General features: G+C 35.7%; 1 protein-coding gene across 2 annotated transcripts; it reads left to right on the top strand.

Moving 5' to 3' along the window:
• The first annotated feature begins 4,616 nt into the window (after positions 1-4,616).
• LOC133834842 (uncharacterized) lies at positions 4,617-9,171 on the top strand. 2 transcript variants are annotated; one of them, XM_062264601.1, is made up of 4 exons: positions 4,617-5,434; positions 7,245-7,300; positions 7,392-7,581; positions 8,603-9,171. In XM_062264601.1, the coding sequence occupies exons 1-4, from the start codon at positions 4,802-4,804 to the stop codon at positions 8,954-8,956; spliced, it is 1,233 nt and encodes a 410-aa protein (XP_062120585.1). In that variant the 5' UTR covers positions 4,617-4,801; the 3' UTR covers positions 8,957-9,171. The 2 variants fall into 2 exon arrangements, with proteins under 2 accessions (XP_062120585.1, XP_062120584.1); XM_062264600.1 differs by having other exon boundaries at positions 4,623-5,434; positions 7,389-7,581.
• The last annotated feature ends 5,219 nt before the right edge of the window (positions 9,172-14,390 follow it).

Raw genomic sequence — 14,390 nt, 5'->3', positions numbered from 1 at the left:
CAAAATTTTTACTTAGCAAGATAGTAGTAGTAGTTAGTATAGTTTGTAGTATGTTAGTTTCCATGGATTTTGGTTCAAGCCGGGATTTAGTTGGAAACTCATAGCAACAGTTATGAATTTTATAAGTTTAACCTATAGTTTAGAAATATTAGTTATAACATAAGGCTTAATTAATATTGCTGGTTTTAGAGATATTATTTATTATAACCTAAGGTTTAGATAGAATTATTAAGAATGTGACACTTGTCATAATTATGTTTATTAAGGACTTAAGTATTTTTTATGAATAGTTTAAATAAAAGAAAGATCTAGAAGCTCTAGACCCTTCCAGCAGCTGTTAGGATCACGTTTTGACTCAGTCAAAGCTGTTTAATCAATTCAAAATATGCTGAAAAAGTGCAGATACGTGTTTGATATCTCAACGTATGTCGATATATTGCAGCTATAGGGGTCGATATATCGCCTACAGAAGATACGGAAAACACGTTGACTTCGCATGAATGAACGAACAGGGCTCGGGAAAATGGTCTAGGCAATATATCGCCCAGGGTAGGCGATATATCGCCCCTGGTGCATTTATTTTGAAAGTTTGGGATTTTAAATTTAAAAACAGCCTTAACCACTTGGACCTTCCTTTGAACGATTTTGATCGAGTTCTGAGCGTCTGTTGAATGAAAATTCAAATCTTTTTCATTTTATATTCATTTATTTATTCAAATTAAAAGGGGTTAGTTTCACTCCTTGAACTCTATAAATAGGACCTAGTACTCAGCCATTTTCTTCATTCTTCAAGCATTCTTCAAAGCCTCCAAGCTGCTAAGGTTGTTATAGAGAGAAACACTTGGGATTTGGGTTAAAAATCTTTTCCAATCTAAGCTTTTCTAAACACTTGGGAAGTAAGATATAGAGTTATTTCGGTATTGAGGTATTGATCAAGTCATAGTTCATCAAGGTATTCTTATCCTTAAGTTCAGTTTTTCATAGTATATAGTTTTCTTTTATTTTCTTTCATGTCCTAACTCTTGTTTATGATTCTTAGTTAGGTGTTTAAGTTTCTTGAAACTTAAGATTCTTTTCGGTAAGTTTTTTCTTGGATGGTTTAGTTTTCTTTTCATCTCTTTTTCTTTAGAAACTCATGGTTGTACTGTTGGTTTTAGGAGTGTTCCAAATCTCATTCTTCCCAAATATCCCAGTTTTTGGTAAGGAAAATAGGTTAGATTATATGTGTTATATGTTTAAGTTATGATATATTTTATGTTATGATATGTATATGTATAAATATGTTGTGTAGTCCTTGGGCATATGACTTGCTTAGATAACAAGCCCCAAGAATTTTTATCATTTTCATGGTTTAGAGTTATGATTTACCCTACCTCGATTAGTAGACAGAGGACCTAGATGGTTTTATCATATACCATGTTAATGAGTTAATGACCATTAATATTGTAGTCCTATATGATATACACTTTTATAGTCATATGTTTTATAGTATATGTTTATGATATAGTCTTATGTTTATGATTTATGATATATGTTGTTAGTAGATTTTCCTTGTTGGGCATTAGGCTTATTCCTTTATTTTTAGAATGATTTAGGAAAATGAATATGGAAGGCGGAAAGGATTCGTGGCAGCTTGGCATGTGTGTTGAGGATGAATGGACTAATGGACTAAATGTATTTCCGCATTTAGTATTTAAACAATTAAAGTTTATGTTTTATAACAACGGGATCCTTTTCACATTTTATATCTTTACCTTATTTTGTATTTGGTACAATATTTTGGGTTTTAAATAAAGTTATGTGTATTTCTTATGTATGTATTCAAATTAGTATATGTCATAGTAGTTTTTAATGGTCTGAGGTCTTAGAAATAGTCGGGTCATTACACTCGTGATGCTTAGAAGGGTATCGAGCCTTGCATAGCAAGACCCTTATTTGCCACGACATATTTCTGGGCTTGGAGGAAGCTGTGTAACTCCGCAACTTGGGCGACCCCTCCGCGTACCCTTAGGCCTCGCATAAAGAGGCCCTAAATGGGTCCTTGGAGCGAGGTCTACAAGCCCTTCAAGAGTGTCTCCGTGCGACCCTCCAAGAGTGCCCCTAGGCCTCGCATATCGAGGCCCTTAATGGGTCCTTGGAGCAAGGTCTACAAGTCTTCAAGAGTCTGCACGACCATCTACGAGTGTCCCTAGGCCTCGCATAGCAAGGCCCTTAAGGGGTCCTTGGAGCGAGGTCTACAAGTCTTCATGAGTCTCCGTGCAACCTTCTAAGAATGTCCCTAGGCCTCACATAGCGAGGCCCTTAAGGGGTCCTTGGGGCGAGATCTACAAGCCTTCAAGAGTGTCTCCACGCGACCCTCCAAGAGTGTCCCTAGGTCTCGCATAGCGAGGCCCTTTATGGGTCCTTTGAGCTAGGCTCAAAAGCTTCATAAAGCACTTGCTCGATATAAAACCCCTTTGAGCATCCTATTGAAACTCGAGATGGGCCTTGTGCAGTGGGACCCTTGTGTATTGGCAAGCAGCGTGCTTCAAATAATGAGGTCCTTCTTAGGGTCTCAGTCAAGAGACTTTCTTGTACTTGTGTCTAGCTTAGCAGCTTGTCATGGGGTGAGTGAGGGGACAATATCCATATTCACATATGTATTCATAATACTAGCGAACCGTACTTATAGTATTTAATCCAAAGATTCCATATAACTTTGTTTTACTACTAACTATTTAAATGTGTTATCTACAATCTTAATCATCTCGTACCAATATAAGATTGTAGTCACAATAACAAATTTTTGAATTTTCTAATATTCATATAATATTATTCTAATAATATTAGTAAACAATCAATATATGCAAAAATTATCTTTAATTATTTATTTCATAAAACATTTTTCAGCACATATGCTTTAAAGCATAGTTTTTGGCCTAAAAACCATATTTTCAAGACACCATCATAACTGCATCGCGTATGCATCGTTAGACATCGTTTTTGAGCTAAAACCCATGTTTTTAAGGCACCATCACAACTACATCGCATATGCATCGTTAGTCATCATTTTCCCCCTAAAAATTATGTTTTCAAGGTATCATCGCAACTGCATTTTAGGCACCATCGCATATGCACCGTTAGGCATCGTTTTTGGCCTAAAATCCATGTTTTCAAGGTACAATTGCAACTGCATCGCATATGCATCGCCAGTCATCATTTTTGTCATAATAACCATGTTTTCAAGGCACCATCTCAACTGCATCGCAAATGCATCTTTAAGAATTGTGTAGGCATCGTTAAGCATAGTTTTTTTTTTTTTTTTGCAAAAATGTTATTTTCAAGGCACCATCACAAATGCATCGTTAAGCATTGCTAGACATCATTTTTCTGCAACTTTTAGAGGTTTAGATCTGAAAAAAATGAAAGAAAACCAAAAAATATTGTACATAAGTGTTCGAAATCCGTATATTAGTGTCTTAAAGGAAATCTTTTCTTGAATTTAAGTTTTTGAATGAATTTTTTATCATTATAACTTTAAAAAAAATGGAGAAAGAGCTTCATAGTGGTACTTCAATGGTGGTGGGTGGTGGCAGCGTCAATGGTGAGGACGATGCTAATGGTGATGGCTGCGTGAGGAAGTGGTGCTCTACTGCCGTGGGGAGATGGTGGTGGTGGTGGTGCCATCGATCTTAGTAGATAGGTAGAGAGAGAGAGAGAGAGATAGAGATGTGAGTTGTTTATACAAATGTCAATATAGTCTAAATTTTATAAAATATCATACTTTTGGGATGAACATTAATTTGAGCATATTTATTTTTTGAGAAAGAGATGTAACTTCAATAGATAATCAATAAAGTTCCAAGTTACAATTGGCTTCGGGCCATTCCAAATTACTTCATTGTCTAACTAACCCTAGGGTAGTTTTTGCTAAATGATGAGCTAAAGTGTTAGCTTGTCTTGGTATGTGAGAAAGCCTAGCCATAAGGAAGAAAGACAATGAAATTCTAATCTCATGAATTAGATCAAACAAATGGGATAAATCTACTGGCATAGAGTTAGTTTTATTAACCAACATAAGATAATCTGATTCTTGGAAGAAATGGGAAGCTTTGTATGTTGATACAAAGTGAGTGCTTGTCTCACGTTTTTTTCTCATAGAATTTTTTTAATCAAAGTATATTAACATGCATAGTACATGAAATTTCCCAAATGATGCACTCTATTAGTCTCTCCTATAATATTATACTTAAACAAAACTGGTCTTTTAATAAAGGAATGTAAAATCAATCTTTTACTTTTGTAATTTAATAAAGGAATGTAAAACCAATCATAACGCAACAATGTTACCATATTGTGTGTACTAGCTAAAAAAAACTACTAATAGTTACCATTGCGATTCTTACAATAATAATTGTCCATAAAGCTTAGAAACATAAATTATTCTTAAAAAGCGTTTTAAAGAGGACCACAAACTCAAAGTCTTCAACATTGTCTACTATTACACTAACCACGTGCATATTGATTGGTCTAAGTTCCCGACCGGTAGCTTTCATTACAGTAGTAAAATTAAACAACTCAAAGCCCACTTCCATCAATCTCATCTCATCTCCCCACCCATAATCCATAATAAAGAGCTACCTAAAACTTAAAAAAGCCTCATTTTTCATAAATCAGGCAAAAAAGCTAAATAAATAAAAAGTTGCAAACAAAAACAAAAACTCTGAGATTCAAACCTCCCTTTCTCTTACTTTCGTCTTCTCTCTCTCACTGACTCGGAAGAGGAAAAGTCTCTCTCAGTAAGGAATCTACAATACAATCAATGGCAGAGAAGGAGGAACCAGAGGAAGAAGAAGAAGCAAAAGAGCAACTAAAATCAGAAGAAATGGAGAATGTGAAGAAGCTTTTGAGCTCCTACATTGGGGTAAGCTTCAGCGTCTTCTTGGCATTGGCTCCCAAGAATTGGATGCAGTTACAGAAGCAAGCGAGGGAGCTTAAGGAGAGGTTGGCGCAAGCGGAGGATCAGTTGAGGTTGATGAGTTCGAGGAGGAAGGAGGATTCCAAGGCCAACGCCAGAGTGGTCGAGATCTTCGCTAGTCACAGGAACGCCTGGCAAGCCGAGGAGAAGTGGTTCCTCCACCAGATCGATGCCGCCAAACAGGAAATTGCTCATCTCAACGCGAGGGTCACTGAGTTTGAGAAGTCCGAAGACAGTTCCAGGGACCGAATGTATCAATTGGAGAAAGAGCTCGCCGAGAGGGATGAGATGATCGGTTTCATGTCGAGGCATGGCGGGACTGAGTTTGGGGCCAAGGAGGGGGAAGAGGACGGGAGTTTTGGAGATGGTAATGGCAATGGTCTGTACGAACAGTTTCAGCATCGTTCTAGTGAGTTTGATTCGGAGTATCTTGCTTCGGCTTCCAAGCTTTCGACAGAAAGAGCCATTCTCTGGCAGGTCTGAGCAATTTCCCATCTTCGTTTTTTGTTTCTTATTTTGAATTTTGACTACTTAGTTGCTAGTTTTTGGAGCTATGTCAATATGGTTGTCCATTTCAATGACGATAAATATGCTGAATTAGAAGTTCAAATATTACTTTTCAATTACTATTGAACCTAGGAATTAAAAGGCTCAAGAATTTTTTTTTTCATTTGATACTATTAAGTTTAGAATAATTGTAGTTTTGTATGCTTTCACAATAGAAGTCTAAATTGAAATTATAATAAGAGTTTTTATGTTTTTAAATAATAGAAAAAAGAGAAAATTGTTGTATAATTTGTATTATTTATAGAAAAATGGAGCTTAAATAGTTCTTTAATTAGAAAAGCAGCTAAAGGTGGCTTTCGGTTTCTTTTCCAATATATAATGTTCCATGTAATCATTGAAGTAAAATAAAGTAGTATACTAAAGTCTTTCATGATGCAAACATGATTTTGACTTTATATGAATTAATGAAACCTATTATTGTTTCATATGAGAGAATAATTAGCTGACTAAATTTTCCTTTTCACGTACACTTGATCTTGATCTCAAGAGTTTTCTTTTCCCCTCTTTCTATTTGTCCCTTTTGCTAGCAAATGAAACGGGTTTCTTTCCTTTTATTTTTTTATTACTTTTTATGACAACTGTTGCTCAAAGATAATCTTTCTAGGAGATAGATACAAATTTTATTGCGTTTTATTTTGCTTTAGAAATAGTTTTTATTTCGTGTTTGTCCAGTGTCTGCTTTGGAAGTAATGAATGCAATTTTTTCATGTTTGCAATGTAGCATGAAAAATATTTAGATAATATCAAGGTTCCATACTGGTCTACATACTTTCTTCACTACTGAACAATTTGCATAATGGCTATTGCTACTCATCTTTTTGTCAACTAATCTTGCTCAGTTGAACCATGGCCCATGGATATATTAGAAATGTTTCAATATACTCTTTAGACTTGAAAGTAGATAGGTGGTTATTGGATGTTTTAAGTTGAACGCTTTGTTGCATGTAGCACTTTCCTGGGCCAGTATATCAACCTGATATGTCTTTCTTTCCAAGCACCATAGTATAGAAAGGAAATAGGAGTACTTTCGTTGTGATAGTGGGCGCAATTATATTCTGTTGTGCCATTGTATATTATAAATGGACTGATGTACCCAAATCATTTTCAAATAATGTTTTCATTGACTTTTATATTGTTGTGCAGTTTTGTTTCTTCTCTTTTATTTGGCTTTCGTTTCTTGTTCTAGGAATTTTAGACGAAACTTTTTTCTATTTGGAAAATAATTCTTTAAAGATACTTTATGAACCTTATTTTCTTTTCTTTACTACAATCATCATTGTGCTGATGTTTGTTTACAGAGTTAATAAACACGTGCAGCCCATTTGGCTCCTTTACATTAATCTTACAGAGAATTTTTTTTGTTCTTCGTGAAATACAATGCTTTTGAGAAAGTTTCTAATGCCATGTCGTGTCTTTATGGGACAATGATTACTTTTCTGGAGCTGGTCCCACAAAGTTAATGAAAAGTTAATTGTTTCCAAATTAACTTACTTTTTCTTTAAAACCTTTTTAATCACTTAATCAAGTACAAACCAATACATCAATCAATTTTTAAAATTGCCTGCATCTGCATGATTTTTAAAGAGACAGAAATCACGATTTCATTGATCAATTTCCACTTGAGTTAGCTAAAGATGCTATGGTAGGTAGTCCGCTTCACTTAATCGGGGTTTCAAGTTATTCCAAATTTATGCATGTTTTAAATGTTCAACTTTTGCAGGATGTACAGTATGAATCTGCCGAGTCAATGTATCCTATGAAGCATTTTGTTGCAAGGTAAGTGCTAAAGTTACGTTTAATAATATAGTAAGCATGCATTTTATGCACTGTTGCTGAAGAAAGGGATCCATTTTTTTCCTCTTAGAAGGGAATCTCCTTGGAAGGTGGATGGAGATTCAAGTGGGATCTCCTCAAAGCTAAAATTACTTGAACAAGAATTACTGAATTTGGAAAAAGTGGGAAAGAGTGATGTATTAAAGGCTCCATCATTGATGAGGAAACAAGCAAAGAGATATCAAGCTCTTGCTGGGCAGATAGATGAGCTATGCAGAACAATGGTAACCTTTTAACACCTTTGCCTTAATGCTTTTCTGCAGTCAAGTATGTAGTCTTCTAAGTGAAGGGATCTATGTCTTGAGATTTTTCATTAAATGGAATTTTGTTTTCTGTATAAAAGACTTCTTTTTGTTGCTTGGAAAGTTCACTTTCTATAGGTCTTGATATGTAATGTTCAGGCCTTCCATATATTGCTATTTTTTATTAATTATTGTTTTTTGGTCTGTTTTCACGGAGTTTACCATTATTTTTCCCTAGTAATAATAGAAGTAGGTTGTTTCAAAAAAGAACAAGAAAAAAATATTGCTAATTTTTCTAAAGGTTCGCGTCTCTGAAATCCGTCAGATGGAATTCAAAAACAAGAAATTTTGATGGGGGTGATTCTAGGGGAACGCATCTTCTGTTACGTTCAATTCATCGAGAACTTCTGATAATGAATGGTGCACTTTTTGTGCTAGAGGCCAATCTATTTCTCTTATAAAAACTGATCCGGAATGTTCTACTTATTAATAATCCAAAAACAACTGAGACTGAGGAAAACTATTTTCTTTCTTGTGAACATGATGACAATTGTCTTGTAATCATTTCCTACGTTTATAATTCCAGAAAAAAAATATATTTATTATGTGCCGATTTTATGATATGGACACGTACAAATTTCCTTACCAGCTGTAGAATTCGTCACATGAATTTGTGTTGGACAATATTAAAATAATTATGGTTTAATTTAAGGCTTATATGCTGGCATGAGGAACTTTCTTCATGTTTTGTGTTCTAATTTGCACTAAGCAAAGACTTTATTATCCTGTCTATGCTGGTGAATTTGTATTACGGTCGGTGTCAATTCCAATCACAAGGACTATATCTCTCCCATCAATGCACTATGGAAGCCTGATGCCTGCCTCTATTACATTGATTCCTCTAATTGTCTTAGCATTATGGTTCAGGTATCTTAAAATAAGTTTGTGAGGGTTACAGATCCATTCCAGTAATTACATTTCTTTTTTTCTTTTTCTTTTGCAGCAAGATAGTGATCCCAGTGACCCCACCGTTAGTCTAGATTTCCGTACACAGAGGCAGACGGAGTTTCTGCTCGAGGCATTTAGACTTCAGCAGCGTGCATCTGAAACTGGGCAGAAGCTAATGGCATTGCAAACCGAGATCGGGAAGAGCTACTATGGAGATGAGATGGGAAGCTATGCAAATATCACCACAAAACGGTCATTGGATTCCATTGGAAACAACTTGAAGGAGATCCAGAGGAATTTAGAGATATGGTTGGCCAGAATCATTGGAGATCTTAAAGGCATTCTATCCAGAGATGGAGTGTCTCGTGTAAAGGAGTATTTCGTTTCTGGATATCCCTTTGTTCAATAGAATCTGGGTACTGGTATTCTCGTATCTCAATCCATATTAACTTTTTATTTTCTTTGTTGTATATGTTCTGATCTGAAGTCATGCATGCAAGTTGTGTTTAAAATTTGCCAGTGGAAATGAATTAATTCCACTTTTTGTTTATGGGTAGGCATTTGAATGTATTGGCTGAATTTCAGAACGAAATTTATGATTAGACCGATCATAGGTTCAGGATCTCTTTGTGAAGCAAAATGTCGTTTATTCTCTTTGGCAAGCCTGCACAAATTTGTGTTCGAGAAAAATGTACATAAAAAAGACATTTTCTAACGAATTATTTTACCCGATCGACGTTAATATATTCCCAGTTGATTAGATCATATTGTGGTTACTATTTTCAAATGTATTGTATCTTTCAATATGCAATACCTTCTCTTCTACTGTATATCAGCACTCCCCCAAGCATCGTGGCTATTCGACTGTAAATGATTATAAATTATACATGATATATTAGGAGATTGTTATGTGGAAGTGATGACAAATTAGAACTTTGTCGGGAATTATAGCAAGACATTTATTAGATTAAAGTTTATGATATAAAAATTTGTCTTCAATCTCTGGGATGTGTCACCATTGAAGGAGTGAGGTCTGTGAATTTAGTGGGGTTTTTTGTCTTCCAGAGGGTCTCTCGATGGTAGATGACCATGGAAGATAGTGGGTAAGTGGAATTGTGTCACTATCACTGAGAAAGAGGATGAGGTGATTGGTGTGGCTGAGAATGTGATGTCAAAAGTGCGGTATGAATGGTCCAATTCGTGCACCGCATGATATTTATTTGAGAACAAAGAACAAAGAAAACAAAGAAATGGAGAGAAAACTAGAGAGGCTATTTCATTCAATTGCAAAGTCAGAAAGTAAGTAATACAAATAATAGCTAAGCCTTATATAGGCTATTAACATAAAAAAAACTAAAATAACCCTAAATAATAATTTAACATCCCCTTCAAACTGATGATGCTGCAGCAAGAAGTATCGAGAATTTGCCTACAAGAAAACGAAAACAAGAAGTCGTATGCGACTTAGTAAAGAAGTCGGGAAGCTGCAATAAAGAAGGAACAAAATGCGAAGTAATGGTGCCAAGCTTCAGATGGTGATGGTAAAGTGACAATCTATATCAATATGGTTAGTGCGATTATGGAAAACTGAGTTGTGAGCAATCTGGATGGCACTTTGATTGTCACAATACATAGGAGTGGGACGAGAGTGAATGAAACTCATATCTGCAAGTAACCATCTCAACCAAAGTATCTCTTTAGTAGTAGATGACATGACACGGTACTCAGCTTTGGTAGAAGATTGAGAAACAACAAATTGTTTCTTGCTCTTCCAAGAAATAAGAGAATTCCCCAAAAAGATACAGAATCTAGAGACAAACTTTTGGTCTGTGGGATCACAACCATGATCTGCATCACAGTAAGCGCGCGGCTCCAAAGAAGATGTGGAAGGTAGTAGTGGGCTCTGAAAGATGGTACCCCGAAGATACCATAAAATGCGAAGAACAACAGCCCAGTGAACAGTATTAGGAGAAGCACAAACCAATTAACGATATGAACAACATATGCAATGTCTGGACGAGTAATAGTGAGATAAACCAAACTGCCAATAATGGTGTGATACAAAGTAGGTTCTTCCAAGGGAGAGCCATCAAAAGGAGAATATTGAGCATTTAGCTCAGAGGGAGTATCAACAATTCAGTAAAGCAAGCACGCTCAATAATTTCAATAGTGTACTTCGACTGAGAAAGAAGAAAACCTTTCGGAGAAAATGCAACTTCAACACCTAGGAAATATCGTAGAGAACCCAAATTCTTCATCTCAAACTACGAAGCTAATCCTGACTTTAACACTTCAATTCCCTGAAAATCATCTCCTGTAATAATCATATCATCAATGTACAAGGAAAGCATAATACGACCTGCAGATGTGCACTTGACATATAAAGTTGAATCATGATCACTTGAGATAAAACCAAGAGATAAAATAACAGTAGAGAACTTCTAAAACCTTTCTCGGGGAGCCTATTTTAGACCATATAAGGCTTTTCTTTTTCAGCTTGCAAACTTCTCCATAATTATGAGGAACACCAAGAGGAAGAACCATGTAGACCTCCTCATGTAAGTCACCATTCAGAAAGGCATTCTTAACATCCATCTGAGATATAGTCTATTGGTGAACAAATGCATCTGCTATAAGAGAACAAACAATAGTCATTTTTGCAACAGGAGCAAAAGTTTCCTCAAAGTCCATACTATATTGTTGCGAAAATCCCTTAGTCGAGCTTTTTAGCGTTTAACAGACCCATCAGACTTGGTCCTGATTTTATATACCCAACAAGAACCAATAGCACATTTACCAAAAGGTAAAGGTACCAAATCTAAAGTATGAGTCTTTTGCAAAGTAGAGAGTTCCTCATTGATATCACACTGCCAAATAGGATCAATAACTGTCTCTTTATAGGACAAAGGCTCAGAAAGACAATGAATAGATGCTAAAAACAAAGTAAAAGAAGTAGAATAAGAAGAGTAAACAAAATTTGGTAGGTGAGTAGACTTACGATTGCATTGAGGATAGCGAGGAGGGTCCATAATCTTAGGAGGATCTGGACAGCTGTAGGAGGAAGGGTAAAGAGCAATTTCAGGTTACGAAGTACCAGTATCTATTTCTTGAGATCTTTCAACATGAGGCTTGCGAGAGTAATGAAGAGGAAAAGGAACTATAGGAGCAGTCGATGATTCAGACTCAGACTCAGACTCAGAGAAAGGATCAATATAAATAAGATCTGATTTTGTCAAATTATGAGTAGTACCAAGAATAGAAAAGAAATGTATATGCTCAAGAAAAACTACATGACGAGATACATATAATTTATGGGAAGTTGGATCAAAACAACGATATCCCTTTTTCCCTTCACCATACCAAGAAACACAAAAAGAGCTAAGCGTGACGACAACTTTGTACGCTCTACACTAAGACGAAGCACAAAACAAGTAGAACCAAAGGCTCTCAAAGAAGAATAGTCCGGAATACAACCATATAGTTTTTCAGAAAGAGAAGCCTGAAGTGACAGAGGATGAGTTCATATTAATTAGGTGAACTGCAGTAAGAACTGCCTCCCCCAAAAACTAACTAGGAACAGAAGATGACAACAAAAGAGAACAAGCAGTTTCAATAATGAGTCTATGCTTTCTTTCAGCCACACCATTTTGTTCAGGGTATCAGTAAAAGAAGTTTGATACATAGTTTCATCTAAAGCAAGTGAATCAAAAAATTTATTTAAAAGTATACTCACCACCCTGATCACATCTAAAACATTTATTAATAGCAACATATTGAGATTTTACATAAGCTCGAAAACGATCATAAATATGATAGAAATCAAAATGACGTTTCATAAGATAAACCCAACAAAAATGAGTGTGATCTTCAATAAAAGAAACATAATATCGAGAACCCCCTTTTGTAACGACAGGAGAGGGTCCCCACACATCAAAGTGAACTAAATCAAATGGTGCAACATAACAAGATGTACTTTTATTGAAAGGTAAAACAACAAATTTTGCAAGTTTACAACCACTACAATTAGAAATATCATGAACTTGCAAATTTCCTAAGTTTCCTTTAGAAGCTAAAAACTTTAAATGAGACTTTGAAACATGACCAAGGCGAGAGTGCCACAAATAAAACCTAGAAGATGAAGGAGACAAACGAAAAAAGAAGATAGATCAACACTAGGAGCTACAAATACTGGTAACCTTAACTCATTCAAAACATATAATTCCCCCCGCCTACAGCTGGTCCCAATCACCTTCTGAGATTGCGGATCTTGCACATCACAAGAAGTAGAAGAAAAAGACACTGAGTAACCAAAATCACACAATTGACCAACAATACAAGATTCAATGAAAGATTAGGAATATGGTAAGCATTAGGAAGAGACAAATTATAACTGACAACAGAACCAATACCAGCTGATGGCATGAAAGTTCCATCAGCAGTCATGACATACAAAGATGATGTAGGACTCAAAGAAATAAATGTAGAATGCGAAGACATATGGTGTGAAGCACTAGAGTCCAAGACCCATGTGGAGGACAACATACTTGGAGTACTAGTGGGTGGCTGACCTACCAAAGAAGAGACATACACGGCATTTGGTTGAGTAGCAAGGAACTTATGAAACTGCTCTGAGAGAGCAGCAAAATTGTAAGATCCAGATGGAGGAATAGTTGATGAAATGCTAAATTGTGGAGGATGATATGGATGAGGCTGTATTTGGTTGCCAAACTGCAGTCGGTTACCCATATGAGGAGGTTTTGACTGATTTCTCTGTTGTTGCAGAGCACGTTCACAAGCTTAGGACACTGAGATTTCCAATGACCATTTTGTTTGCAAAAGCTACACTCATCAATCCCAACCTTTGTGCGGGGTTTTTTATCTTGGGGAGCAAACAGTGTAGAAGGAACTGCCAAAATAGACGAACTAGATGTTGAAAGGATACCTTTCCTTAATTGAGACTTGATACGAATTTCATCTGCTAGCAATTCACTGACCACTGAATCAACTGAAGGGAGTGGAGAGCAATGCAATATAGAACCACGGAGCCCCTCAAAATCACTATGACATGCCATTAAATATTGAACCAACCATTGTTCCTCCCTACGAGCAATATAAGGTGCAAAAGCACGTAGCTCTGCTGATTCGGTGAGTGCCAATTGATCCCAAATATCTGTCATTACTAAATAGAGCTTTTGAATGCTCATATCTTTCTATTCAAGAGCTCTAATATCTTATTCCAACTGAAACTGCTTCACAAAATTACTGTGTATACAATCTTGCAAGATGGTCCCAAACTTCTTTCGTTGTTTCGTACTTTGCTAATTGGGTATCAATAGATTGTTCGACAGAATTATTTATCCAAGTAAAAAAATTTCAAATTGTCCACTTCCCAATTCTCTAACAATTCTGCATTACCATCTGCAAGTTTCTTCTTAATTCTAGAAACATAATGTCACATATTTTTTTTCTCTTTTAGAAAATTCTTCATTACATAATTCCAATACAAATAATTTTTTCCATATAATTTCACATTAATAGTTTGAAGGGAATTATCTTTATTTCTAGCCATTGTAGAAATAAAAAAATTGCTAAACCACACCAAAAAATCTTCCAAATACAAAATCTGATGAAAGTTCAAAATTGCATCGCGAACATGAAAATTAAACAAGAAGGAATTATAGAAACCAATACCGATACGAAGAGAACACCTTGCCGAAAAATTGCTTCTGTCAAACTGTACAAATATCAATTGTACGATCCACGAAAGTTGTTATTATGCTTAATAAACTCAATCTCATAAATCAAGCTCTGATGCCATGATAATTATTTGAGAACAACAAAGA

Source organism: Humulus lupulus, chromosome 5 (genome assembly GCF_963169125.1).
Source record: "Humulus lupulus chromosome 5, drHumLupu1.1, whole genome shotgun sequence".
Classification (NCBI taxonomy): domain Eukaryota; kingdom Viridiplantae; phylum Streptophyta; class Magnoliopsida; order Rosales; family Cannabaceae; genus Humulus; species Humulus lupulus.
The sequence above is the reverse complement of the archived record's forward strand: the minus strand, read 5'-3'. Positions and strand labels throughout refer to the sequence as shown.

Coding starts and splice junctions, on each gene's coding strand:
- LOC133834842 (XM_062264600.1), top strand. CDS start 4,802: ATGGCAGAGAAGGAGGAACCAGAGGAAGAAGAAGAAGCAAAAGAGCAA. Junction 5,435..7,244: donor AAAGAGCCATTCTCTGGCAG/GTCTGAGCAATT, acceptor CAACTTTTGCAG/GATGTACAGTATGAATCTGC. Junction 7,301..7,388: donor ATGAAGCATTTTGTTGCAAG/GTAAGTGCTAAA, acceptor TTTTCCTCTTAG/AAGGGAATCTCCTTGGAAGG.